At 45.2% G+C, this 25458-nt stretch overlaps 1 protein-coding gene across 4 annotated transcripts in view; it reads left to right on the top strand.

Annotated features, from left to right (window-relative positions):
- Positions 1-25458, top strand: part of miga1 (mitoguardin 1) — a 112237-nt gene that overhangs the window by 6874 nt on the left and 79905 nt on the right. For all 4 annotated transcript variants that reach the window (XM_073062579.1, XM_073062578.1, XM_073062580.1 and 1 more), the window contains exons 3-6: positions 1467-1677; positions 15102-15232; positions 18235-18364; positions 19715-19851. In XM_073062579.1, coding sequence (XP_072918680.1) covers positions 1467-1677; positions 15102-15232; positions 18235-18364; positions 19715-19851 — 609 coding nt within the window. The remainder of the gene's footprint in view (positions 1-1466; positions 1678-15101; positions 15233-18234; positions 18365-19714; positions 19852-25458) is intronic.

Raw genomic sequence — 25458 nt, 5'->3', positions numbered from 1 at the left:
AAGGAGTGATGAAGGAATCTGATAGAGAGGATGGTGGACCATGGAAGGAAGGAGAAGGGGAACTTGGTAGTGCAGCACATCTTTCCCTCCCCACCCTTTCTGCTTTCCGCAGATATCACTCCCTGCGCGACTCCCTTGTCCACTCGTTCCCCCCCCATCCCTCCCCACCGATCTCCCTCCTGGCACTTATCCTTGTAAGCGGAACAAGTGTTACACCTGCCCTTACACTTCCTCCCTCACCACCATTCAGGGCCCCAGACACTCCTTCCAGGTGAGGCGACACTTCACCTGTGAGTCGGCTGGTGTGGTATACTGCGTCCGATGCTCCCGGTGTGGCCTTTTATATATTGGTGAGACCCGACACAGACTGGGAGACCGTTTTGCTGAACACCTCCGCTTGGTTCGCCGGAGAAAGCAGGATCTCCCAGTGGCCACACATTTTAATTCCACATCCCATTCCAATTCTGATATGTCTATCCATGGCCTCCTCTACTATCAAGATGAAGCCACACTCAGGTTGGAGGAACAACACCTTATATACTGGCTGGGTAGCCTCCAACCTGAAGGCATGAACATTGACTTCTCTAACTTCCGTTAATGCCCCTCCTCCCCTTCTTACCCCATCCCTGACATATTTAGTTTGCCTGTTCTCCATCTCCTTCTGGTGCTCCCCCCCCCTTTCTTTCTCCTGAGGCCTCCTGTCCCATGATCCTTTCCCTTCTCCAGCTCTGTATCACTTTCGCCAATCACCTTACCAACTCTTAGCTTCATCCCACCCCCTCCAGTCTTCTATCATTTCGCATTTCCCCCTCCCCCCACTACTTTCAAATCTCTTAGTATCTTTCCCTTCAGTTAGTCCTGACGCAGGGTCTCGGCCCGAAACATTGACAGTGCTTCTCCCTATAGATGCTGCCTGGCCTGCTGTGTTCCACCAGCATTTTGTGTGTGTTGTTTGAATTTCCAGCATCTGCAGATTTCCTCGTGTTTGCTCCAGCATTTCCGTTCATTGCTCTGGATTTCCAGCATCTGCAGAGTCTCTTGTGTTTGTGACTTTATCAACAAGTGATGAAGTGATAAACATATGATTATGGTATTTTAGAATCAGCTATAGACATTCCCTGTGGTAATATCACAAACAAGAGAAAATCTGCAGATGCTGGATATCAAAGTAATGCACACAAAATGCTGGAGGAATGCAGCAGGCCAGGCAGCATTTGTGGAAAAGAATAAACAGTCAACATTCTGGGCTGGAATCCTCTTCTGGCTTCTGCCCCCTTTCCTTTGCTGTCCTGATGAAGTGTTTTGGTCCAAAGTGTCAATTGATTACTCTTTTCTATAGATGCTACCTGACCTGCTGAGTTCCTCCAGCTTTTTGTGTGTGGTAATATTGAACCAACTAATCAAGTCAATCCCCATTTATGTTCTTCCTCCTCCCTCTCCCATATCGCCACCCCCACTTGTTTTAGGTAAAGCTCTCCCCTTTTGTTAGGAAGCTCATCCTGATCTCTGTGGTGGGAGCGACTTCCTTTGCTATTTTGGCCCATCAGTTGAAACGAAAACGAAGAAAGAGGAAACAGGAAGAGGAGGAGGAGGAGGAGGAGATAGTGAAGGTGCAGATGCCATGGGAGCAAGAACTTTTTATTCCGGAATTTTCCAGAACAGCAGCATCAGAAAAAGGTAGGAGTAATTTTTTTTCTTTCTTCAGTTTTGTTATTGTTTTTCTCTATTTATTCAATGTAACCTTTGACGCTCTTACTAATCAAGAACATAGCATCCAGTGCTTTAAGTATACCCATCCTCTTCACATCCACTCTGTCTAGGCCTTTCAATATTCAATGGCTTTCAATAAGATCACCCACTCCCCTTCATTCTTCTTCTAAACTCCAGTGAGTACAGCCCCAGAGTGATCAAGCACTCCTCATACATTCACCCTTTTATTCCCAAGATCATTCTCATGAATCTTCTCTAGACCCTGTCCAATGCCAGCGCAAATTTTCTCAAATAAAAGACCCAAAACTACTCACCACATTTCAAGTGCAGTCTGACCAATGCCTTATCAAGCCTCAGCATTACATCCTTGCTTCAATATTCTATTCCTCTCGAAATTAATGTTAACATTGCATTTACCTTCCTCACCAATGACTCAACCTGTAATTAATCTTTAGATCTGCATGAGGACTCCCGAGTCCCTTTGAACCTCTGATTTCTGAATTTGCTCCTTTTAGAACATAGTCTACACCTTTTCCTTTTACCAAAGTGCATGACAGTACACTTCCCTACACTATATCCCATCTACTATTTTTTTGCCCATTTTCCTAATCTATCCAAGTCTTTCTGCAGATTTTCTGCTTCCTCTAAACTTGTCCCTCCACCTATTTTCATATGATCTGCAACCTTGCAACAATGCCATCAATTACATCATCCCAAGTCATTGACACATAACCTGAAAAGGATTGGTCCCAGCACTGACACCATTGGTCACCAGCAGCCAACCAGAAAAGGCTCCCTTTTATTCCAGTGCCAACATAATATATTCAGAACTTTCTAACCCTGTCTGAATGTCTCTGGAATGTGGGAGGAAACTGGCCTTGCAGTCACGGGGAGAACATAAAAACTCCTCACAGACGTTGGAGGAAATTAGCTCCCCCCCCAATCGCTGGTGCTATAACGCATTTTGTTAACTGACGTACTAACATGTCAACCTTCCCAATTCTGACGAAGGGGGTCTTCAATTTGAAATGTTAACTGTTTCTCTTCCTACAGATGTGGCCTGACTTGCTGAGGTCTTTCTGTTTTTTTTTAAATTTTAGATTTCCAATAGATTCTTTATAATTTCTTACTTAAGATACTAGTTTACTGACTTAATCACAGTGCCCTTGTGTATAAAAGCAAGCTATTTGGTCTAAGATTACACGTTTCTGTCTCCTTAGATCTTCTTGCCTTCTTTATCCACCCCCACCACCCACCAATCTACTCTAATTTCTTTATCCTTCCTATTTTTATCATGTCTGCCTTTCGGTAACGTCACTGGTGTCCTGCCCTTTCCCTTCATTTGCTATTTGCAGTATAGGGTACCACAGTACATTCCTTGCATTGCTGAGCTAATATCTAGCTGTCTGGACTGATTTTCGAGTAAAATTAGTTTGTATCTTACATTTGGCAGTGGTACATTTAAAATTAAGGTATTTTGATAAATTTGTAATAAAAATTAATGGGGTGGCATGGTGGTATAGCGGGTTAGCAGAATGTTTTACAGTGTCAGCTGTTAGATTGGGGTTTGATTCTTTGTCAGTCCTGACGAAGGGTCTCGACCCGAAACGTTGACTGCTCCTTTCAACGGATGCTGCCCAACCTGCTGAGTTCATCCAGCTTTTTTGTACGTCCTGTTGCTGTCTGTAAGAAGTTTGTAAGCCTGTGACCATGTGGATTTCCTCCGAGTGCTCTGGTGTCCTCCCACGTGCCAAAAAGGCATACAGGTTGGAGTTAGTGAGTTGTAGGCGTTCTATGTTGGTGCTGAGAGCGTAGAGATAATTGAGGGTTCCCTGGCACAATCCTCGCTGATTTGATGCCAAGTGACACATTTCACTGCGTGTTTCAATTCACATAATGCTATCACAGCGCCAGTGACCCAGGTTCAATGCTGCCGCTGTCTGTAAGCAATTTTACATTCTCTCAGTGATCACTTGGGTTTCCTCCCACATTGCAAGGATGTACAGGGTAGTACAGCAGTTGGTTACAGGGTTATAATTGTGTGGCAAGGGGTAATTGCACCAGAAGCGCCTGTTATTGTGCTGTATCTCCAATGTATAAAATACCAGGACCATTGAGTGCATTTAACTTGCACGTTGATTGCTTCTTGATTAGTCAGGGCGTCAAAGGTTTTGAGGAGATGGCAGGAGAATGGGGTTGAGAGGGATAATAAATCAGCCAGAGTGGAATAGTGGAGCTGACTTGATGGGCTGAATGGCCTAATTCTGCTCCTGTCTTGTTCTTTTAGTGGTGGCTCACTAATTCTGATCTACAGTGACTCCTGTCTAAGTGTTAATTAGTAGATAATTACCACTTAACCATCCTTTGAGCACAGCAAACATTCACAGATGGGCAGTAGCCGTTGGTTTAGTACCAGCAGCACATCTGGTGAACGACTAATTTAAAAAAACAAAATTTGGTTGACTCCCTTAATTGAAATCGATCCATTTTTTGTTGGGAGGAAACTTCTCCAATTTTTTTATTTCACATGTTTCCTTTATTGTAAAATGCATTTGGTCTGATTAGAAGCTCATGCTGTCTTGCAATGGTTTCTCCTGCCGAAGAACGTAGTTACCTTTCACCTACGCTTATGAGTCAAGTAATCAATTTGAGGACTCGTCCTAGAGCACTGAGGAATAAACTTCTCTTAAATGTTGCATTCCAACTCACATCCACGACTCCTGCTGGAAGCTCATTCCACACTTGCACTGCCCTCTGAGTAAAGAAGTCCCCCCTGAAAAATATATTAAATACTTCACCCTTTCACCCTGCACCCATGACGTCTAGTTCTAGACTCACCACTTCAGTGGTGGGGGGAACTGCTTGCATTAATCTATCTATACTCCTCTATGTGTCCTTTAAGCTTCAGAGGATAGATGTTGCTTTTGTTCCTGCATTGATGTAGTGAACCTCTGCTGCTCCCTAGCTGAGGCTGATGTTTCTTCCTTGAGGTGTAATGGCCAAATGTTCTATCATGGACGATAGAAAAATGGAAGGCTGTGGGTGAAGGGAAGAATTCAATTGATCTCAGAATGGATTAATGGGCCAGCACAACATCCTGGGCCAAAGGGTCTGTACTGTGCTGTACTGTTCCTGTTCAAAACAATACCAGCTGTGGAGACACTCTGGCCTTGTACAATGGAAGCATTGATATCTATCTCTTGACTTCCATCTTCCTTGAGACAAAAACCAACGTTCAGATTAGTTCCTGATTTATTTTTGTAACTACATACCAGTTTTTTTCACCACTTTTTAAGTTCATCATGTTTAGTTGTGCCTGACTGAAATGTTGTTTAACACCACAACGTCAGTGTGAGGGCTCTTGAGAACAAATAACAGAATTCTTCCCATTGCAGTTCAATTATTCATGTTTTGAGAGCGTGTTCTGAAAGGTTTGAACTCTCAAATGCTTCAATCAGTTGCAGAGAGAAAAGGCATTTCCATTTATATTCCACACTAATGACTTCTGGTAGCCCAATACAAGTGTCTTGGAAGTGGTCGCTATTGTTTGAGATCAGTACAATGCCACATGCTGAAGGGTGTAGCTAATTAGATGATGTGCTTTAGCACTGTTGGATAGGACACAGTTAGTAATTGCATATTAAGCTGGAAAGTGTGCAGAAAAGAACCACAATGATATTTGAAGCTCTTCGGTTTTTTTTGGATTCCAGACCTAACCAATTCCCCTCTACCACCACTCTCCTCCGTCTAGCGGAATTAGTTCTTACTCTCAATAATTTCTCCTTTGGCTCCTCCCACTTCCTCCAAACCAAGGGTGTAGCCATGGGCACCCGTATGGGTCCCAGTTATGCCTGCCTTTTTGTTGGCTTTGTGGAACAGTCCATGTTCCAAGCCTATACGGGTATCCGTCCCCCTCTTTTCCTTCGCTACATCGACGACTGCATTGGTGCTGCCTCTCGCACACGTGCTGAGCTCGTCGACTTCATTAACTTTGCCTCCAACTTTCACCCTGCCCTCAAATTTACCTGGTCCATTTCCGACACCTCCCTCCCCTTTCTTGATCTTTCTGTCTCCATCTCTGGAGACGGCCTATCTACTGATATCTACTATAAGCCTACAGACTCTCACAGCTACCTGGACTATTCCTCTTCCCACCCTGTCTCTTGCAAAAAGGCTATCCCCTTCTCACAATTCCTCCGGCTCCGCCGCATCTGCTCTCAGGATGAGGCTTTTCATTCCAGGACGAAGGAGATGTCTTCCTTTTTTAAACAAAGGGGTTTCCCTTCGTCCACCATCAACTCTGCTCTCAAACGCATCTCTCCCATTTCCCGCACATCTGCCCTCACCCCATCCACCCGCCACTCCACTCGGGATAGGGTTCCCCTTGTCCTTACCTTCCACCCCACCAGCCTCCAAGTCCAACATATAATTCTCCGTAACTTCTGCCACCTCCAACGGGATCCCACTACCAAACACATTTTTCCCTCCCCCCCCCTTCTGCTTTTCGCAGGGATCGCTCCCTACGCGACTCCCTTGTCCACTCGTCCCCCCCATCCTTTCCCACCGATCTCCCTCCTGGCACTTATCATGTAAACGGAACAAGTGCTACACCTGCCCTTACACTTCCTCCCTCACCACCATTCAGGGCCCTAGACAGTCCTTCCAGGTGAGGCGACACTTCACCTGTGAGTCGGCTGGTGTGGTATACTGCGTCTGGTGCTCCCGGTGTGGCCTTTTATATATTGGTGAGACCCGACGCAGACTGGGAGACCGTTTCACTGAACACCTATGCTCGGTCTGCCAGAAAAAGCAGGATCTCCCAGTGGCCACACATTTTAATTCCATGTCCCATTCCCATTCTGATATGTCTATCCATGGCCTCCTCTATTGTCAAAATGAATCCAAACTCAGGTTGGAGGAACAACACCTTATATACCGGCTGGGTAGCCTCCAACCTGATGGCATGAACATTGACTTCTCTAACTTCCGTTAATGCTCCTCCTCCCCTTCTTACCCCATCCCTGACATATTTAGTTGTTTGCCTGTTCTCCATCTCCCTCTGGTGCTCCCCCCCCCTCCTTTCTTTCTCCTGAGGCCTCCTGTCCCATGATCCTTTCCCTTCTCCAGCTCTGTATCACTTTCGCCAATCACCTTTCCAGCTCTTAGCTTCATCCCACCCCCTCCGGTCTTCTCCTATCATTTCGCATTTCCCCCTCCCCCCACTACTTTCAAATCTCTTACTATCTTTCCTTTCGGTTAGTCCTGACGAAGGGTCTCGGCCCAAAACGTCGACAGTGCTTCTCCCTATCGATGCTGCCTGGCCTGCTGTGTTCTACCAGCATTTTGTGTGTGTTGTTGTTTGAATTTCCAGCATCTGCAGATTTCCTCGTGTTTGCTCCACAATGATATTACCTGGACTGAAGGGTTTGAGCTATAGAGAGAGACTGGATAGGCTGGGATTCATCTCCCTGGAGCATAGGAGGCTAACCTGATAGAAACTTATAAGATCATGAGAGGCCTAGATAAGATGGGTGGTTCTTCTTAAGCCCAGAACCCTTATGGGGGCATAGGGCACTGACAGCTGCTCACCAGAGTCCTCTGTCTTGGACAAGTCACTCAAGTTGGTCCCAGATGTAGTCTATCTTTGAAGATTCTCCCTCTCCCGGGAATGATGACTTTAGTGCTTCTGTTGCTATTTCTATAGTTCTGGATTTTAAGGGATGTGGTTGCTAGCTTCATGCCCAACCCTCCTCCTTACACAGCCAGCCGTGAAGTTAGTATGGGTTATAACAGTCTTTTCCCCTGGGTAGGGGTGTGAGATAGACTTGAGGTGAAAGCAGAAAGATGTGAGGAACCAGGAGCCTGCTTTCAGAACAGAGGGTGGTGGGTTAGCGGAACAAGGAAATGGTGGAGCTGGATACAATTGCAATGCTTTCATGGATAAACAGACTGGAAGATACAGGTCAAAGGCAGGGATGTGGGGCTAGCTCAAGCAGACAACTTGGTTGACACAGACGAGTTGAGCCAAAAGATCTGCTTCTATGCTGTATATCTGAGTCTAGATTAACAGCCGCTTGTTCTGAATGTTCCCAGCATACTCCAGCATAGATAGGGCCTTTGTTTCCTATTTCTGCAGGAAATGAGACCTCCCATGGCACAGTACTGTCCCTGTGTTTTGACTAACCGTTGGACAAGAGAGGTATCAATCAGCTCAGAGTACAGAGAAAATTTACAAGGCTGTTACCAGGACTTGAGGACCTGAGTTATAGGGAAGGTTGATTAGCGGCGGGACGGCTGTGTAGCGGTCAGCGTAATGCCAGTGTGCGGGGTTCAATTCCACGGCTTTCTGTAAGGAGTTTTGTGTGATCACCTCAACCATGTGGGATTCCTCCAGGCGCTCCGGTTTCCTCCCACATTCCAAAGACTGGCAAGTTAGTAGGTCAGTCGGTCACATGGGTGATATTGGGTGGGGTGGGCTCAATACTGCGCCGTACCTTTAAATAACTTTTTAAAAAAGGTTAGGACTTTACTTTGTGGAGCACAGAATGAGGGGAGATCTTGTAAAGATATACCAAATTATGAGGGTTTAGACAGGGTGAATGCATGCTGACTTTTCTCCCCCTCTGATTGCGTGAGGCTAAAACTAGAGGTCGTAGGTTTAGTATTACAGGGTGTGGAATGATCTACCGGCGGAAGTGGTGGAGGCAAATTCAGTTGTAACATTTAAAAGAAGTTTGGGTAGGTACCTGGATGAGAGGGGCATGGAAGGCTATGGTTTGGGTGCTGGTTGTTGGGACTAGGCAGAAAATAAGGCTGGCATGGACCAGATGGACTGAATAGCTTGTTTCTGTGATGTAGTGCTCTGTGGCTCCAAGTCTCTACAGAAGATCATTGAATTAAATTATATAGGTGAGTCTAATAATAGTCTATGTCTCTTAAACTGAGTAGACATTAAAGAGCAAGGGAGAGAATATAAATTGGAAACGGGTTTAATATCACCAGCATATGTTGTGAAATTTGTTATCTTTATGGCAGCAGTACAATGCAATACATGATAAATATAGGAAAAAACCTGAATTACAGTAAGTATACATGTATATTAATAGTTAAATTAAGATGAGTAGTCAAAAAATAGAAATTAAAAAAAAAACGTAGTGAGGTACTGTTCACGGGTTCAAAGTCCATTCAGAAATTCGATGGCAGAGAGGTAGAAGCTGTTCCTGAATCATTGAGTGTGCCTTCAGGCTCCTGCACCTCCTTCCTGATGGTAAAAGTGAGGGCACGTCCTGGGTGGTGGGGGTTTCTGATGATGGAAGCTGCTTTTCTGAGGCATGGCTCCTTGAAGATGTCTTAGATACTGTGGAAGCTGGCGCCCATGATGGAGCTGACTACTTTCATAACTCTGCAACTTACTTCAATCCTGTGCAGTAGCCGTCCACCCCTGCCCCCTCCCCACCCCATACCAGATGGCGATGCTCTCCGCAGTACATGTGTAGAAATTTTTGAGTGTTTTAGGTGACAAACCAAATAGAGGAGGGTGATGGGGGCAGGGGGTGATGTGGCCCACAGCTGTATTGGGAACTAATAGCATGTTCCTTTCCTAAAGCTACAATTGTTACCTGCCTCTTGGGAGGGGCTTTGCTGTCACTTCACTGGCATATGGCACTTAAAGCAGATCGCTTTCAGTCCTTCTGTTGGATTGAGGGTCAGGGAGCGTTAAGCAGTCTGAAGCACCTTGTGCATTTGCTTTCACCAGTTCTTAAGTGAAGCTGAGTTTATTGTCATGTGTATAATTAGGCTGAGGCACCAGGCACAATGAAAAACTTGCAGCTTGTAAAAAGGGCCCGAAGGATCACTGGGGACCCGAGTCACCCCAACCACAAACTGTTCCAGCTGCGACCATCTGGGAAATGGTACCGCAGCATAAAAGCCAGGACCAACAGGCTCCGGGACAGCTTCTTGAACCAGGCCATCAGTCTGATTAATTCATGCTGATACAATTGTATTTCTGTGTTATATAGACACTCTTGTTGTACCTACTATTTATTATAAATTACTATAAATTGCACAATTTAGACGTTTACTCCTCATGTATATGAAGGATGTAAGAAATAAAGTCAATTCAGTTCAATTCATTTGTAAAAGCGAATGTCACCAGTGTGTGAAGACAGGACCTTAAAGTGAAAAAGAAGACACAATCAGAGACAGGTGCAAAAGATAGTTCAGAGTGTTCTGTTCCTGAGATTCCAGCTGGGATCAAGAACCTGATGGTGGTAGGAAAGTAGCTGTTCCTGAACCTGGTGGTCTGGGACTTGGGGTTTCCATGCCTCCTACCTGACGGTGGCAGTGAGCAGAGGGCATGTCCTGGATTGGAGATGAGCTTTATTTGTCATATGTACATTGAAATATATAGTGAAATATATCATTTGTGTCAAATCAAATCAGTGAGGGTTGTGCTGGACAGCCACGAGTGTCATCATGATTCTGCTACCAACATAACCCACTAACCCTAACAGTGTGACTTTGGAATACGGGAGGAAACTGGGGCACCCGGACAAAACCGTAAAGTAAAGGAGCCCTCAGGAGGCAGTGATCATAATATGATAGACTTCATCCTGCAATTTGAGAGGGAGAAGCCAAAGTCAGATGCATCAGTGTTAAAGGGAATTACAGAGGCATAAGAGAAGAGCTGACCAAAGTTAATTGAAAGGGAACACTGACATGAATAATGGCAGAACAGCAGTGGCTGGAGTTTCTGGGGAAAATTCAGGAGGAGGAGGATAGGTACATCCCAAAGTAGTATTCTAAAGGCAAAATGATGCAACTGTGGCTAACAAAGGAAGTCAAAAACAAAAGAGAGGACATACAATAGAGCATAAATTTGTGGGAAGTTAAGAGGATTGAAAACATTTAAAAACCGATAGAACGTAACTAAAAAAGCCACAAGGAGAGAAAAGATGAAGCATGAAGGGAAGCTAGCCTTAATAACAAAGGGAATACCAAAAGTTTTTCAGATATATAAAGAGAAATGAGAGTAGATATCAGACCATTGGAAAATGACGCTGGAGAGAAATGGGGGAACAAGGTAATGGCGGACGAACTGAATAAGTATTTTGCATCAGTCTTCACTGTGGAAGTCGGTGAGTCCAGGACCAGAGGCACAACCTCAGAATAGAGGGGCATCCATTTAGAAGAGAGATGAGGAATTTCTTTAGCCAGAGGGTGGTGAATCAGTGGAATTCATTGCCACAGGCTACTGTGAAGGCAAGATCATAGGGTCTATATATAGAGGTTGATAGGTTCTTGATTAGTCAAGGCATCTAAGATTCCAGGGAGGAGGCAGGCGAGTAGGGTTGAGAGTGAAAATAAATCAGCCGTGATGAAATAGTGGAGCAGGCTTGATGGGCTGAATGGCCTAATTCTGCTTCTATCTCTTATGGAAACCCATGCAGTCACAGGGAAAACATAAAGACCTTACAGACAGCAGTAGGAATCAAACCCCAATCGTACGACTGGCATTGTAAAGTGTTGTCCTAACCACTATGCTACTGTGCTGCAAATGGTCCTTAAAGGTAGATGCCAGTACCTCAAGGCAACGCTTTCTATAGATGCTGTCAGTAGGAAGGAGGACTGTACCCGTGATGGACCTGGCTGTGCCCATGACTCTCTGCAGCCTATTTGTGTTCCTGTGAGTTGAAATTGCTGTGATGCAGCTAGTCAGGATGCTTTCAGCAGTGCATGGGTAAAAATTGGTTCTGCAGTAAAGGTATGCCAAGGTCTGGTGCACGTTCTCCATTGGAAACGGAGTCTGGTACTGTGCTTATAGAGGCAGCTACCTCACGATGAGGCAATCCTTTGCGATCCTCGCCACTGTTGCCTCTAAGCTGCATGGGGACGTGGCCACGTAGGAACTAAAATGCTCCTGTGGACATAGACTTTGTTGCACAGCTGGAATTGGACACATCTGTTTAAAAAAAGTTTATGAAAGTTTTCTTTGTACTGTATTTCATTATAGCTTTCAATGAATAAATCAAAAGTGTGTTATTTTCCCATTTTCTTTCTACATATTCATAGTATTCATATTACAAAAAAATACATTTAAAATGCAGTTTTCAGGCTGTGTTTTTAAAAAAAAATTCCTGCTCAGAGCAATGGTTGGTCTGCAGTAAAAAAAAGAGGGAACATTGATCCTGACAGTTGATTTCAGTGGTTCACGAGACATAGAAACAGAATTAGGCTATTCAGCCCATTATGTCTGGTCTGCCATTCCGTCATGGCTAATTTATTATCCCTCTCAATCCCATTCTCCTGCCTTTTTCCCCATAACCTTTGACACCCTAACTAATCAGAACCTATCATTCTCTGTTTTAAATATACCCATCGACTTGGCCTCCACAGCTCTCTGGCAATGAACTCCACAGATTCACCACCCTCTGACTATAAAAATTCCTGTTTGGAAGGGGTGCCCCTGTATTCTGAGACTGTGCCGTCTGGTTCTAGACTCTCCCACTATAGGAAATATCCTCTCTGCACCCACTCTATCTAGGCCTCTCAATATTTGATATGTTTCGATGAGATTCCACCCCCCCACCTCTTTTTCTTCTAAACTCTGAGACCCTTCAAACACTAATCATATGTTAACCCTTTCATTTCTAGGATCACTCTTGTGAACCTTATCTGGACCCTCTCAATGTCAGCACGTTTTCTTAGTGAATGGGCCCAAAACTGCTCACATTACTTCCAAGTGCAGTCTGACTAATGCCTGATAAAGCCTTGTCATTGTAGAACTGGGAAGGGTTAAAAAGCTGTCAGTGCGGCTGGCTTTGAAAGCCATAGCCCAGATGACCACAGCAGGAGCCGCAGATAATGGAACAGATGGAGCAGCGCTCTCAGAAGAGACCCATCGGAAGAGCTGACGAGGGGAGCTCTCTGAGTTCTGTTTTCAGCTGTGATGAGGTGCTACAAACATAAGGCTGTTTCCGGATAACCTCTACATGCCAAAGTAGACCAAAATTCTCTTCCACTTCGTGTTGCCTGCTCTGCGGCCAGTAAGATCGGTTTCCTCGGACTCTGATCATTGTAGCTTTCTGTTCTCTCCCTTCTCATCAAAAGCAGTTGAAATCTAATTCTGTTTGACAATTGGAAAGCGTTAATGGATTTGGACAAAACTGTCCTCCTTAATGGAAGATCGTATTGAAAGGTGACTGGACCAGTAGTTATCTTGGGTAACTGCTGAAGCAATGCCGCAACTTTTCAGTTCTCCAGGCTGGAGGGAAAAGACCGTCTCTTTTGAACAGAGATGAGGAATCTTTTTAGCCAGACGGTGGTGAATCTGTTGAATTCATTGCCACAGAAGGCTGTGGAGGTCAATTCATTGGTTATATTTAAAGCAGAGGTTGATATATTCTTGATAAGTAAGGTGTCAAAGGTTATGTGGAGAAAGTAGGAGAATGGGGTTGAGAGGAATAATATATCAGACCTGATGGAATGGCAGAGCAAACTCAATGGGCCAAATGGCCTAATTCTGCTCCTATGTCTTCTGGTCTTAATCCCAGTAAGGGAAAAATTGATTTTTTTTTTCTGTGTACTCATCCAGTACGTGATTTGAAACCGAGAGTCTGGAGATCTTGCATTTCATTTTAGCTTTAGGTTTCCCTGTACATTTTGTAAACTTGCAGGGCCCCACCATACTATCACAGCACCAGTGTTCACCAATTGGGGATCAGTTCCCGCTGCCATCTGTAAGGAGTTTATACATTCTGCCTGTGACCACTCGAGTTTGCTCCCACATTCCAAAGACGTACAGCTTGGGGTTAGTAAGTTGTGGACATGGTATGCTGGTGCCGGAAGTCTGCCCCCATCACATTATAGGACTGTGCCAGTCGCAAACAAAACAGCCGTTTTTGTAAAGTACCCCCTTGTTTACTCTGCCAATTCTAATTTTTCTGACCAAAACGTGCCATTTGACACTTCTAGGCTTTGAATTTCATCTGCCTATTCCAGCGGTACCTCATCAAAGTCCAGCACTCAGCACTCTCCTCCACAGCTAGGTAATCCACCATGTTTCAATGAAGACTCCAGCAAATGTTTACAGGTGTACAGTACAGAGCACAGTGGGGGGGCTAAGAGGCTGCAGAGGACTTGGCCACCTCCATCACCCCATCATCGAGCTCATCTTCAGAAATTGGTGCCTCAAGAAGATGGCACACATCATTAAGGACCTTCTCCATCAAGCACCTACCCTCTCTCAGTACGATCATCAAGGAGGAGGTACAAGAGCCTGAAGACCCACACTCAATGTTTTAGGTACAGCTTCTTCCTATTCACCATCAGATTTCTGAACAGTCAATGAACCCATGAACACTACCTCACTATTTTCACTCAGCTGATTTAATTTTTTAATATATATATATTTCTTATTGTAATTTGTAGTATATTTTATGTCTTGCCCTGTAGTGCTGCTGCAGAGCGACAAATTTCATGACGTATGTCAATGATAGTAAACCTGATTCTGTTCTGGCGTTGCTGTTTGTGAGAGTCGGTTGTGCTCGGTTCTTGTCGTCGGTACCTGTATCACAGTGTCGGCTGCACTGGAAGTGCTTCACTGGCTTGAGAGGAGGTTCAGGTTGTATAAAGCCCATGAGAGTCGCTATATAAATACACCTCTGTTCCTTATTGGCTGGCTGGTGGCGTAGTAGCGTCAGCGCCGGACTTCAGAGCGAAGGCTCCAGAGTTCGAATCCAGCCGGCTCCCTTGCACGCTTTCCGAGCGTTGAGCCAGCAACTCTGCCTCATAAAAACAAGAAAGCCTGCTAACACAACGCTGTCATGACGGCGTCCCGATGACTCCACTCAGAGTTGAGGGCTTTCTTCTTCTTTTTCTTCTGTTCCTTATTGCAACGCAGAATCAGAAGCAAGTTTATTATCACTGAGATTTGGTGCTTTGTGGCAGCAGAACAGTGAAGATAAGTTTACTGTAAGTTAGAATAATTTAAAAAATGCAAAAGAGGAATATAGTGAGATAGTGTTCATGGGTTCATTGTCCATTCAGAAATCTGATGGCAGAGTGGAAGAAGCTGTCCCTAAATATTGAGGGTTGGTCTTCAGGCTCCTGTACTTTCTCCTTGGTGGTAGTAATGAGAAGAGGGCGTTCCTCGGTTTTGAGAGTGCTTACTGATGTTTGCTGCTTTCCTGAGTCATTGCCTTTTGAAAATGTCCTCGATGGTGGGGAGGCCAGTGCCTATGTTGGAGCTGGCTGAGTTTGCAACCCTCTGCTGCTTTTTTTTTGATCCCGTGCATTGGTGCCTCCATACCAGATGGTGCTGCAACCACTGAAAGTGATTGGAAAGTCGGCGATGTGGACTTTCAACACGTTGTGCTTTGTCCTTGCAGGCTCTAGTTGTGCCAGCAGTCGCCAGAACCTGAGCCTCTCCTTGCAGTCGAAGGGATCGCACTCGTACAACACGTACGCGTCCGCAGGGCTGCTCAGCAGGTACTCTGGCTCAGTACAGAGCCTAGCCTCGGTGAGTCTTTGAATGTTCACCTTCATATCAGTTTAACTTTTTTGTTATATTTTTATATTGTATTTTAGTTAACGTGTTTTAAATTAAGACTGAGACAGAGTGTGGTCGAGTGAAGAAGTTCTCCTGCAGGTTCCCCTTGAATATTTCACCTTTCACCCTAAACCTATGACTTTTAATTCAAGTCTCACCTGAGCTGAAGGGAAAAAGTGTGCAAGCACTTCTGTACCCCTCATAAATCTGTATACCTCTGTAACATCACCCCTCATTTTCCTGCACTCCAGGGAATAAAGTCGTATCTGTAATTTCCAGTCTTTTAGATCTCAAGCCTGGACAACATACATATAAATTTTCTGTGCATTCTTTCAAACTCATAAATATCTTTCCCTTAGGTAGGTGACCAGATTGTTGGCCTTCATAAATCAGGGCATTGAGTACAGGAGTTGGGATGCTATGTTGAAGTTGTATAAGACATTGGTGAGATCGGTAGAGCATTCCACACACCCACCAGTCAATGGTATAAAGACCACAGGCTATAGGAGCAGAATTAGGCTATTGGGACCATCGAGTCTGTTCAGCGATTTCATCACGGCTGATCCGTTTTCCCTCTCAACCCCAATCTCCTGCCTTCTCCCTGTAACCTTTCAGTTCTGACTAATAAAGAATCTTATCAACCTCTACTTGAAATACACCCAACGACCTGGCCTCCACAGCCAGGTGTGGCAACAAACTCCACAGATTCACCACCCTTTGGCTAAAGAAATTCCTCCTCATCTCCCTTCTAAAAGGTTGCCCTCCTATTCTGACCTGCATCCTCCGGTCCTAGACACGCCCACCATAGGAAACATCCTCTCCACATCCACTCTATCGAGACCTTTCAACACTCATTAGGTTTCAGTGAGATCCACCCTCATTCTTCTAAACTCCAGCAAGTACAGGCCCAGAGCCATCAAATGCACCTCATACAATAATCCATTCATTCCCAGAATCATTCTTGTGAGCCTCCTTTGAACTGTCTCCAATGTTAGCACATCCTTTCTTAGATAATGGGTTCAAAACTCCAAACAAGACTCCAAGTGAGGCCTCACCAGTGCTTTATAAATCCTCAACATTACATCCTTTCTTTTATATTCTAGTCCTCTTGAGATAAATGCTAACATTGCATTTGCCTTCCTCTGCAACCACTCAATCAACAAGTTAACCCTTAGTGAATCCTGCACGAGGACTTCCAAGTCCCTTTGTACCTCCAATTTTTGAATTTTCTCCTCATTTAGAAAGTAGTCTATGTTTTTATTCCTTCTACAAAGTGCATGATTGTACATTTCCCAACACTATTCCATCTGCCACTTCTTTGTCCATTCTCCTAATCTAAGTCCTTCTGCAGCCTACCTTCTCAATGCTACCTACCCCTCCGCCTACCTTTGTATCATCTGCAAGCTTGGCCACAAAGCCATCAATTCTGTCATCCAAATCATTGACCTATAACATGAAAAGAAATGGTCCCAACATAGACCCCTGTGAAACACCACTAGTCACTGGCAGCCAAGCAGAAAAGGCTCCATTTATTCCCACTCTTTGCCTCCTGCCAATCAGCCAATCCTTTATCCATGCTATTATCTATGAGCTCTTATCTTAAAACCTACCTCTGACATCAGGTCATTCAGCTCATCTAGTCCATGCCAAAATGTTATACTGTCTAGTCCCATTGACCACCACCTGGACCATAACCCTTCACCCACCTCCCATCCATGTACTTATCCAAACTTCTAAATGTTGCAATCAAATTCACCTTCTCCACCTTCACTGGCAGCTCATTCCACCCTTAATCCAGGTCTTCTACTTCTAGTCTCACACAACCTGAGGGGGAAAAAGCCTGCTTTTCAAATCTCTTACTATCTTTCCTTTCAGTTAGTCCTGATGAAGGATCTCGGCCCGAAACGTCGACAGTGCTTCTCCCTATAGATGCTGCCTGGCCTGCTGCGTTCCACCAGCATTTTGTGTGTGTTGCTTGCATTTACCCTATCTGTATCCCTCAGAATTTTGTATACCTCTATCAAATCTCTCCTTATTTTCCTACGCTCCTAGGAATAAAGTCCTACACTAGTGAAGTTTAAGAGACTACTAGACAGATATATGGAGGAATTTAAGGTGGGGGGTTATATGGGAGGCAGGGTTTAAGGGTCGGCACAACATTGTGGGCCGAAGGGCCTGTACTGTGCTGTACTGTTCTATGTTCTATTCAACTTTCCCTGTGACTCGGATCCTCAAGTCCCAGCAACTTCCTTGTAGATTTTCTCTGAGATTGGCAAGCCAGCCTATTTGGTCCCACAAACAGTGGGTTGAGGTGCTGCCTTGCGGCACCAGTCACCCATGTTCAATCCCGACCTTGGGCAGTGTCTGGAGTTTGCATGTTCCCCTTGTTGACCGTGTGGGTCTCCTCTGGGTGCTCTGGGTTTTGGGTCTCAAAAGCAGTCAATAGCTTAATTCCCCTTTAAGTTGCCCCGAGTGTATAGGTGAGTGATGGAACCTGTGGAGGGCATCCAGAGAGAATGAAATGGGTTAAGATAGGACTGGCATTTAAAATATGAAGATGCATGAAGTTGGCGCTGGCAGGGCAGCGCATTTGCGTAGTGGTTAGCACAGTGCTTTACAGCACCTGCTCTAAAATTGATCGGGGTCCAATACCTGCTGCTGTCTGTAAGGAGTTTGTATGTTCTCCCTGTGACCACGTGGGTTACCTCCCAAATTCCTAACATGTATGGTTAGGGTTAGTAAGTTATGGGCATGGCAACATTTGTGGGCCGCCCCCAGCATGTCCTTGGATGCGTTGGCCACTGACGTGAACATATTTCACTGTATATTTCAATGTGCACGTGGCAAATAAAGCTAATCTTTGGATGAAGTGGAGTAGCAGTCTATGATCACACTCTGCTGGTGTTAGTTGAGGGAAACATAGCGTGCTTGAGTGTTCGGAGGATTCTTCATGAGCTTGTCCTTTTACCCAGGCCCAGAGTGTGAACTCTTCCCAGAGCTGTCTGTGCGCTGGTTCGAACCTATGGGACAAGGTTGCTGAAGACAACGAAATCAATCTGGTCAATGTGCCAGTGACCACTCCTGAAAACCTGTACCTGATGGGTGAGTACTGCGAACGTGGAGGCCTGTAATCGGTCCGTGAAGGCGGAAGTTAAGATGAAGAGATTGAAAGAAAGAACTTGCATTTCTAGTCACACCTTTGAGGGCGCAACCAATGATAGACTTCCAAAGCAGCACACACACGATGCTGGAGGAACTTAGCAGGTCAGGCAGCATCTGTGGAGGGGAATAAACACTCAGCAATTTAACTCGAGATCCTTCATCTGGACTGGGAAGGAAGGGGCCAGAAACCAGAATAAAATATTGGGGTGAAGTGAATGAATACAGATGCTAGGTGAGACCAGGTAAGGGGTAAGTGGGTGGGGAAGGGAGTGAAGCTTTGAGGTGATAGATGGTAAAGGGCTGAAGAAGAAAGAATCTGGTAGTGGAGAGTGGATCATGGAAGAAACACCTTGTAGTGACAGGTGCTATAGTTTGTCGTCTTTCTCACATTAGTGAGCGGTAAGATAACAGCGAGGTTACAGTGCCAATGATTGGGGTTCAGTTTCCGCCATTGTCTGTAAGGAATTTGTATGTTCTTCCCATGATCGTGTGGGTTTCCTCCAGGTGCTCCGGTTTTCTCCCACTGGCCAAAGACATAAACAACACACGCACGCACACCCCAGGAGGAGCTCAGCAGGCCAGGCAGCTTCCATGGAAAAGAGTAAACAGTCGACATTTGGGGCCAAGACCCTTCATCAGGACTGGCGGGAGGTAAAAAAGTTAGAGTAAGAAGGTGGGGGGGGGGGGGGGCAGGTGGGGAGTAAGGACAAGGTGGTAGGTGATGGGTGAAACCGGAAGTGATGAAGGGTCCCGGACCAAAACGTTGCCTTTTCCACAGATGCTGGCTGGCCTGCTGAGTTCCTCCTTGTTGGTTAGTGGGTTATTTAATTACATGGGTGTTAATAGTCGGCATGGGCTCATCAGCCCGGAAGTGACTGTTACCATGCTGTATCTCTGAATAAATAAAACCTGTCAACTTCCACTTCAGTTGGCCTCCGGAGACGTTGGCAATAGATTCCACAGATTCTCCCAAGCACATACAAGTTAGGATTATTAAGACGTGGACATGCTGTTTTGGCACCAGAAGCATGGTGGCGCATCCTCGCCTCTGTTGGTCATTGAAGCAAACGACACCTTTCATTGTATGTTTCAATGTACGTGTGACAAATAAAGTTTACCTTTGTCAGTTTCTTTACTTAGCGTGGTAACAGCCCTTTTAGGCCCAATGAGCCTGTGCTGCCCAGTAAAGTATTACATTAACCACAATGTTACTGTCTTGGTGCTTTCATTTCATTCGGCGTGGTGTTGTGGCTGTGGCTGACGCAGCTCTGTCTGACTCTCTTGTGACAGGGATGGAGCTGTTCGAGGAGGCACTCCAGCGGTGGGAGCAGGCCCTGAGCTTCCGCAGCCGGCAGGCAGAGGACGAGGTGAACTGCTCCTCGGTCAAACTGGGAGCAGGAGATGCAATCGCGGAAGAAACGGTGGAGGTAGGTTGGCGCTGTGTATCAAGGGCACAGAGCAAGGCGCCCGTCACAACCCTGCCAAAGGACGTAAAAGCAAAGATGTCATTGTTGTTGTTCAGTCGTTAAGTGGACTCTTTGTGACCTCACGGACTCCTGCACACCAAGCCTTCTTGTTGGAAACTGCCTCTCTATAAGATCCCCCAAAGTCATACACATTGTCTGAGTAATATTATCTATCCATCGTCGCCTCTGTCATCCTCTCCTTCTTTTACCTTCTGTTTTACCTAACAAAGAGTCTTCTCCAAGGAATCCTGTCACCTCATGATGTGGCCAAAATATTTGAGCTTTTGTCTCATAATCAACCCTTCTAGAGAGCAGTCTGGCTGCACTTCTTGAAGTATTGACTTCTTGGATCTTCTTGCTGTTCAACGAACTCTTAACACTTTCCTCCAGCATCCAAGTTCAAAGGTGTCGACTCTTGTATTCAGCCTTGCTAATAGTCCAGCTCTCACGGCCATACATCACAACAGGAAGGGTGTAATACTGAGGCTTTATAAGGCATTGGTCAGACCACAGTTGGAGTACTGTGAGCAGTTTTGGTTCCCAATAAGATGTGCTGGTATTGGAGAGTGTCCAGCGGAGGTTCTGGGCCTGTCCTCGCTGGACACGAGGTTCTGCAGATGGTGGAAATCCACACACAAACTGCTGGAGGAACTCAGCAGCTCAGGCAGCAACTATAGAAAGGATTAAACAGTTGATGTTTCGGGCAGAGACCTTTCATCATGACCTGATCAACCAAGTCCTGATAAACTCTCGGCCTGAAACGTCGACTGTTTGTTCCTTTCCATAGATCTGCCTGATCTGCTGAGGTCCTCCAGCATTTTGTATGTGTTTCTTGTACTTGCTGGAGTTTACCAGAGAGATTGGGGTAGATATCGTTGAAAACCTATCGAGTATTAAAATGCCGAGATAGAGTGAATGGATGTTGAGAGAATGTTTCCTGTAGTGGGGAAGTCTTGGATCAGAATAAAGGGATGTCCCTTTAGAACAGAGATGAGGAGGAATTTCTTTAGCCAGAGGGTGGTGGATCTGTGGAATCCATTGCCACAGGTGGTTGAGGAGACAAGTCATTGGGTTACGGGGAGAAGGCAGAGATTGGGGTTGAGAGGGAAAATATATCAGCCATGATGGAATAGCGGTGCAAACCCGATGGGCTGAATGACCTAATTCTGCTCCTATGGTCATATGGTCTTCTGGTCAAAGGTGTAATGTTAAAGTGCAGTCAGTCATACAGCATAGAAATGGGTTCTTCATCCTGACTGGTCAATGCCAACCAAACTGCCCATCCAACACTCACATTTGCCCTATTTCCCTCTTAAACTATTCCTGTATGTTTATGTCCTGTATGTACATGCTGGTCCAAGACACAGGCTTCATTAACCAACTCAATATTTTGCATTTATTTGAATGTAAGCAGGAAGTTAGGCTGCAGTTGGCTCTCTCACAAAATATAGAAGCGTACAGCAGAGTGCGGGTCCCTTGGCCCACAATATCGTGCCAACCTTTTAACCCACTCCAAGATCAATCTAATCCTTCCCTCCAACATAGCCCTCCATTTTTCTTTCATCCATGTGCTAATCCAAGATTCTCTTAAATACTCATAAGACATAGAAGCAGAATTAGGCCATTCAGCCCGTTGAGTCTGCGCCACCATTCCATCGTGGCTGATCCCGGATCCCACTTGACCCCATACACCTGCCTTCTCACCATGTTCTTTGCCCTGACTGATCAGGAAACGATCAACTTCAGCTTTAGATATACCAGCGGACTTGGCCTCCACCACAGTCTGTGGCAGAGCATTTCACAGATATATTACTCTCTGTACCTAATCCTCCTCACCTCTGTTCGAAAAGGTTGCTCTTCAATTTTGAGGCTGTGCCCTCTAGTTCTGGTAATCCCCACCATAGGAATCAGCCTCTCCACATCATCCTTATCTAATCCTTTCAACATTAGGTAGGTTTCAATGAGATCCCCCCACATAGGTCTAAATTCCACTGAGTACAGGCCCAAAGCTGCCAAACACTCCTCATGTGTTAATCCCTTCATTCCTGGAATCATCCTCATGAACCTCTTCTGGTGTCTGTCCAACGACAGCACATCCTTTCTGAGATATGGGGCCCAAAACTGTTGACAATACTCCAAGTGAGGCCTGACTAGTTTCCTATAAAGGCTCAGCAATATTTTCTTGCTTTTATATTTTATTCCCCTTGAAATAAATGCCAACATTGTATTTGCCTTCTTTACCACAGACTCAACCTGTAAATTAATCTTCTGCGAGTCTTGCATAAGGACTTCCAAGTCCCTCTGCACCTCTGCTGTTTGAATCTTCTTCCGAATTAGATAATAGTCTGCACTATTGTTCCTTTTACCAAAATGCATTATCATAATTTCCCAATACTGTATTCCATCTGCCCTTTCTTCCAATTTGTTCAGGTCCTGCTACAGTTGCAGCACTACTTCAGCACTACCTGCCCCTCCACCGATCTTTGTATCATCTGCAAACTTTGCTGCAAAACCATCAGTTCCATTAGTGATATCATTGACAAACAATGTGAAAAGTAGCAGTCCCAGTACTGACCCCTGAACACCACTAGTCATTGGCAGCCAATCAGAAAAGGTCCCCTTTATTTCCGCTCGCTGCCTCCTGCCTGTCAGCCGTTCTGTTATCTATGCCAGTATCTTTCCTGTATTGTCATAATATTTTATCTTGTTAAGCAGCCTTGAGTGTGCACCTTATCAAACTCCTTCTGAAAATCCAAGTAAATGACATCCACTGCCTCTCCATTGTCCACCCTGCTTGTTCTTTCCTTGAAGAATTCTTAACAGATTTGTAGGCAAGATTTCCCTTTACAGAAACCATGCTGAATTTGGCTTACTTTATCATTAGTCTCCAAGTACCCAGAAACCTCATCCTTAATAATAGATTGCAACACTTTCCCAACCACTGAGGTTAGGCTAACTGGCCTTTCTTTTGCCGTCCTCCCTTCTTAAAAGAGTGGAGTGACGTTTGTAATTTTTCATTTTTCCATGATTATGCCAGAATCAAGTGATTCTTGAAAGATCATGACCAATGTGTCTGTTAACTCTTCAGCATCCTCTCTCAGGACTTTGGGATGTAGTCCAACTGGTCCAGGTGACGTATCCACCTTAAGACCTTGCAGTTTGCTCTGCACTTTTTCCTTTGTAATAGTAATGGCACTCACTTCCGCTCGCTGACACTCGTGGACCTCTGGCACACTGCGAGTGTCTTCCACATTGAAGACTGATGCAAATTACACATTAAGTTCATCTGCCATTTCCTTTGTCCCCCCATTACTACCTCACTAACATCATTTTCTAGTGGTCCAATATCAACTTTCACCTCCCTTTTACGCTTTATATAACTGAAATAACTTTTGGTGTGCTGCCTTGTATTATTGGCTAGTTTGCCCTCATACTTCAGCATTTCCCTTCTCAATAGCATTTTTATTTGCTTTTTGTTGGATTTTAAAAGCTTCCCACTCACTTTTGCAACCTTATATGCCCTTTGGCTTTTGTGTAGTTCATAACTTCTCTTGCAGCCACGGTTGCCTATCCCTACCATTTGAGGACTACTTCTGTGGGACATATCTACCCTGCGCCTTGTGAACTCTTCTCAGAAACTTCAGCCGCTTCTGTGCCGTCATCCTCGCCAGTAACCCCCACCCATCCACCTGGGCAAGCTCCTCCCTCATGCCTCTGTAATCCTCTTTATTCTATTGCGACACTGATACATGTGACTTCTGCTTCTCCCTCTTGAATTGCAGTATGAATTCAATCATATTATGATCACATGGCTCCTAAGGGTTCCTTTACATTAAGCTCTCCATTTTTATTAAGATCTGGGTAATGTGCAACACCCATTCTAAGATGGCCTTAGCCCTGAGTAGGCTCAAGCTGCTCTAAACTGTTTTGTAGGCATTCAACAAATTTCCTCTCTTGTGATCAGGCACCTACCTGATTTTCCCAATCCCATTGCATATTGAAGTCCACCATTACAATTGTCTCATTACCCTTACTAGCTCCCTTTGCAATCTCAACCCTTCATCTTGGCTACTACTTGGAGACCTTTATATGATTCCCACAATGGTACTTTTTTTTACCCTTGCAGTTTCTTAACTCCACCCACAAAGATTCGATGTTCTCAGACCCTATGTCACCTCTTTCTAAAGATGTAATTCCATCTCTTACCAACAGAGCCACACCACCGCCTATGCCTTCCTGCCTGTCCTTTCGATACAAAGTATTTCATTTGATGTTAAGCTCACAACTATGGCCTTCTTCCAGCCTCGACTCAGTGATGTCCACACGTCATGCTGACAATTTTTAATTGCGCCACAAATTTGTCCACCTTATTTCAAATGCTAGGCGCATTTAAGTGCTGCACCTTCAGTCCTGCATTCTTCACCCTTTTGAATTAACTCCTTGCGCTGTCTGCATTTGTACACAATCGTTAGCTTGTCCTTCCTTACGTTCATGTTGTGCTCATCATGTACTTGTAAACTTGCTGGCTCATCCTCAACTCTATCATCGTGGTTCCCATCTCCCTGTCATAATTAGTTTAACCACTCCCAGCAGCTCTAGTAAATCTGCCTGCAAGAATATTAGTACCCCTCAGATCCCCCATCCCTTTTGTACAGGTCCCACCTGCCCAGAAGAGATTCCAATGATCCAGAAATCTGAATCCCTGCCCCCTGCTCCAATTCTTCAGCCACACATTTATCTGTCTCCTCATTCTATTCTTATCCTCACTGTCACGTGGCATAGGCAGCAATCCTGAAATCACCACCCTTGAGGTCCTGCTTCTCAGCTTCCTTCCTAACTCCCTGTAGTCTGTTTTCAGGACCTCCTCCCTTTTTCTACCTATGCCATTGGTACCAATATGTAGCACAACTTCTGACTGCTCAGCCTCCCTTTTCAGGATATTGTGGACGTATTCTGAAACATCGTGGACCCTGGCACCTGGGAGGCAGACTATCATCTGCGTTTCTTTTTCCCGTCCACAGAATTGCCTGTCTGTCCCCCTAACTATAGAGTCCCCTATTACTGCCACCATCGTCTGTAGTTCCCTATCCTCCTGAGCCACAGGGCCAGGCTCTGTGTCAGAGGCACGCCCGCTGCTGCTTCCTCCAGGTAGGATCTACGCCTCCCCTCTCTGCCCCCCCCTCCCCAACAACACTCAAAATGGAGTACTTTTTGTTGAGAGAGGCAGGCTCAGGGGTGCTCTCCACTATCTAACGTTCACCCTGCCCTCTCCTGATAGTTACCTATTTACCTGTCTCCTGTAGCTCCTGTCTATCATCTCTTTGCGTTCCTTACCAAGCCGAAGGTCATTGAGGGGCAGCTCCTGTTCCTTAACACGATTTCTAAGGAGCTGCATCTCGTGCAGATGTGGCCATCTGGGAGGCTGTAATCTCCCGGAAGTCCCACATCGGACACCCAGAACAGAACACTGGCCCTGACATACCGCCTAATCTTTCAAGAGTTAAATTACAAAAAAGAAATAAGGAATGAACTGACAAACTTGCCTTGCCTTTGCATGTTCTCATAGAA

Source organism: Hemitrygon akajei, chromosome 12 (assembly GCF_048418815.1).
Source record: "Hemitrygon akajei chromosome 12, sHemAka1.3, whole genome shotgun sequence".
Lineage (NCBI taxonomy): Eukaryota > Metazoa > Chordata > Chondrichthyes > Myliobatiformes > Dasyatidae > Hemitrygon > Hemitrygon akajei.
The sequence above is the reverse complement of the archived record's forward strand: the minus strand, read 5'-3'. Positions and strand labels throughout refer to the sequence as shown.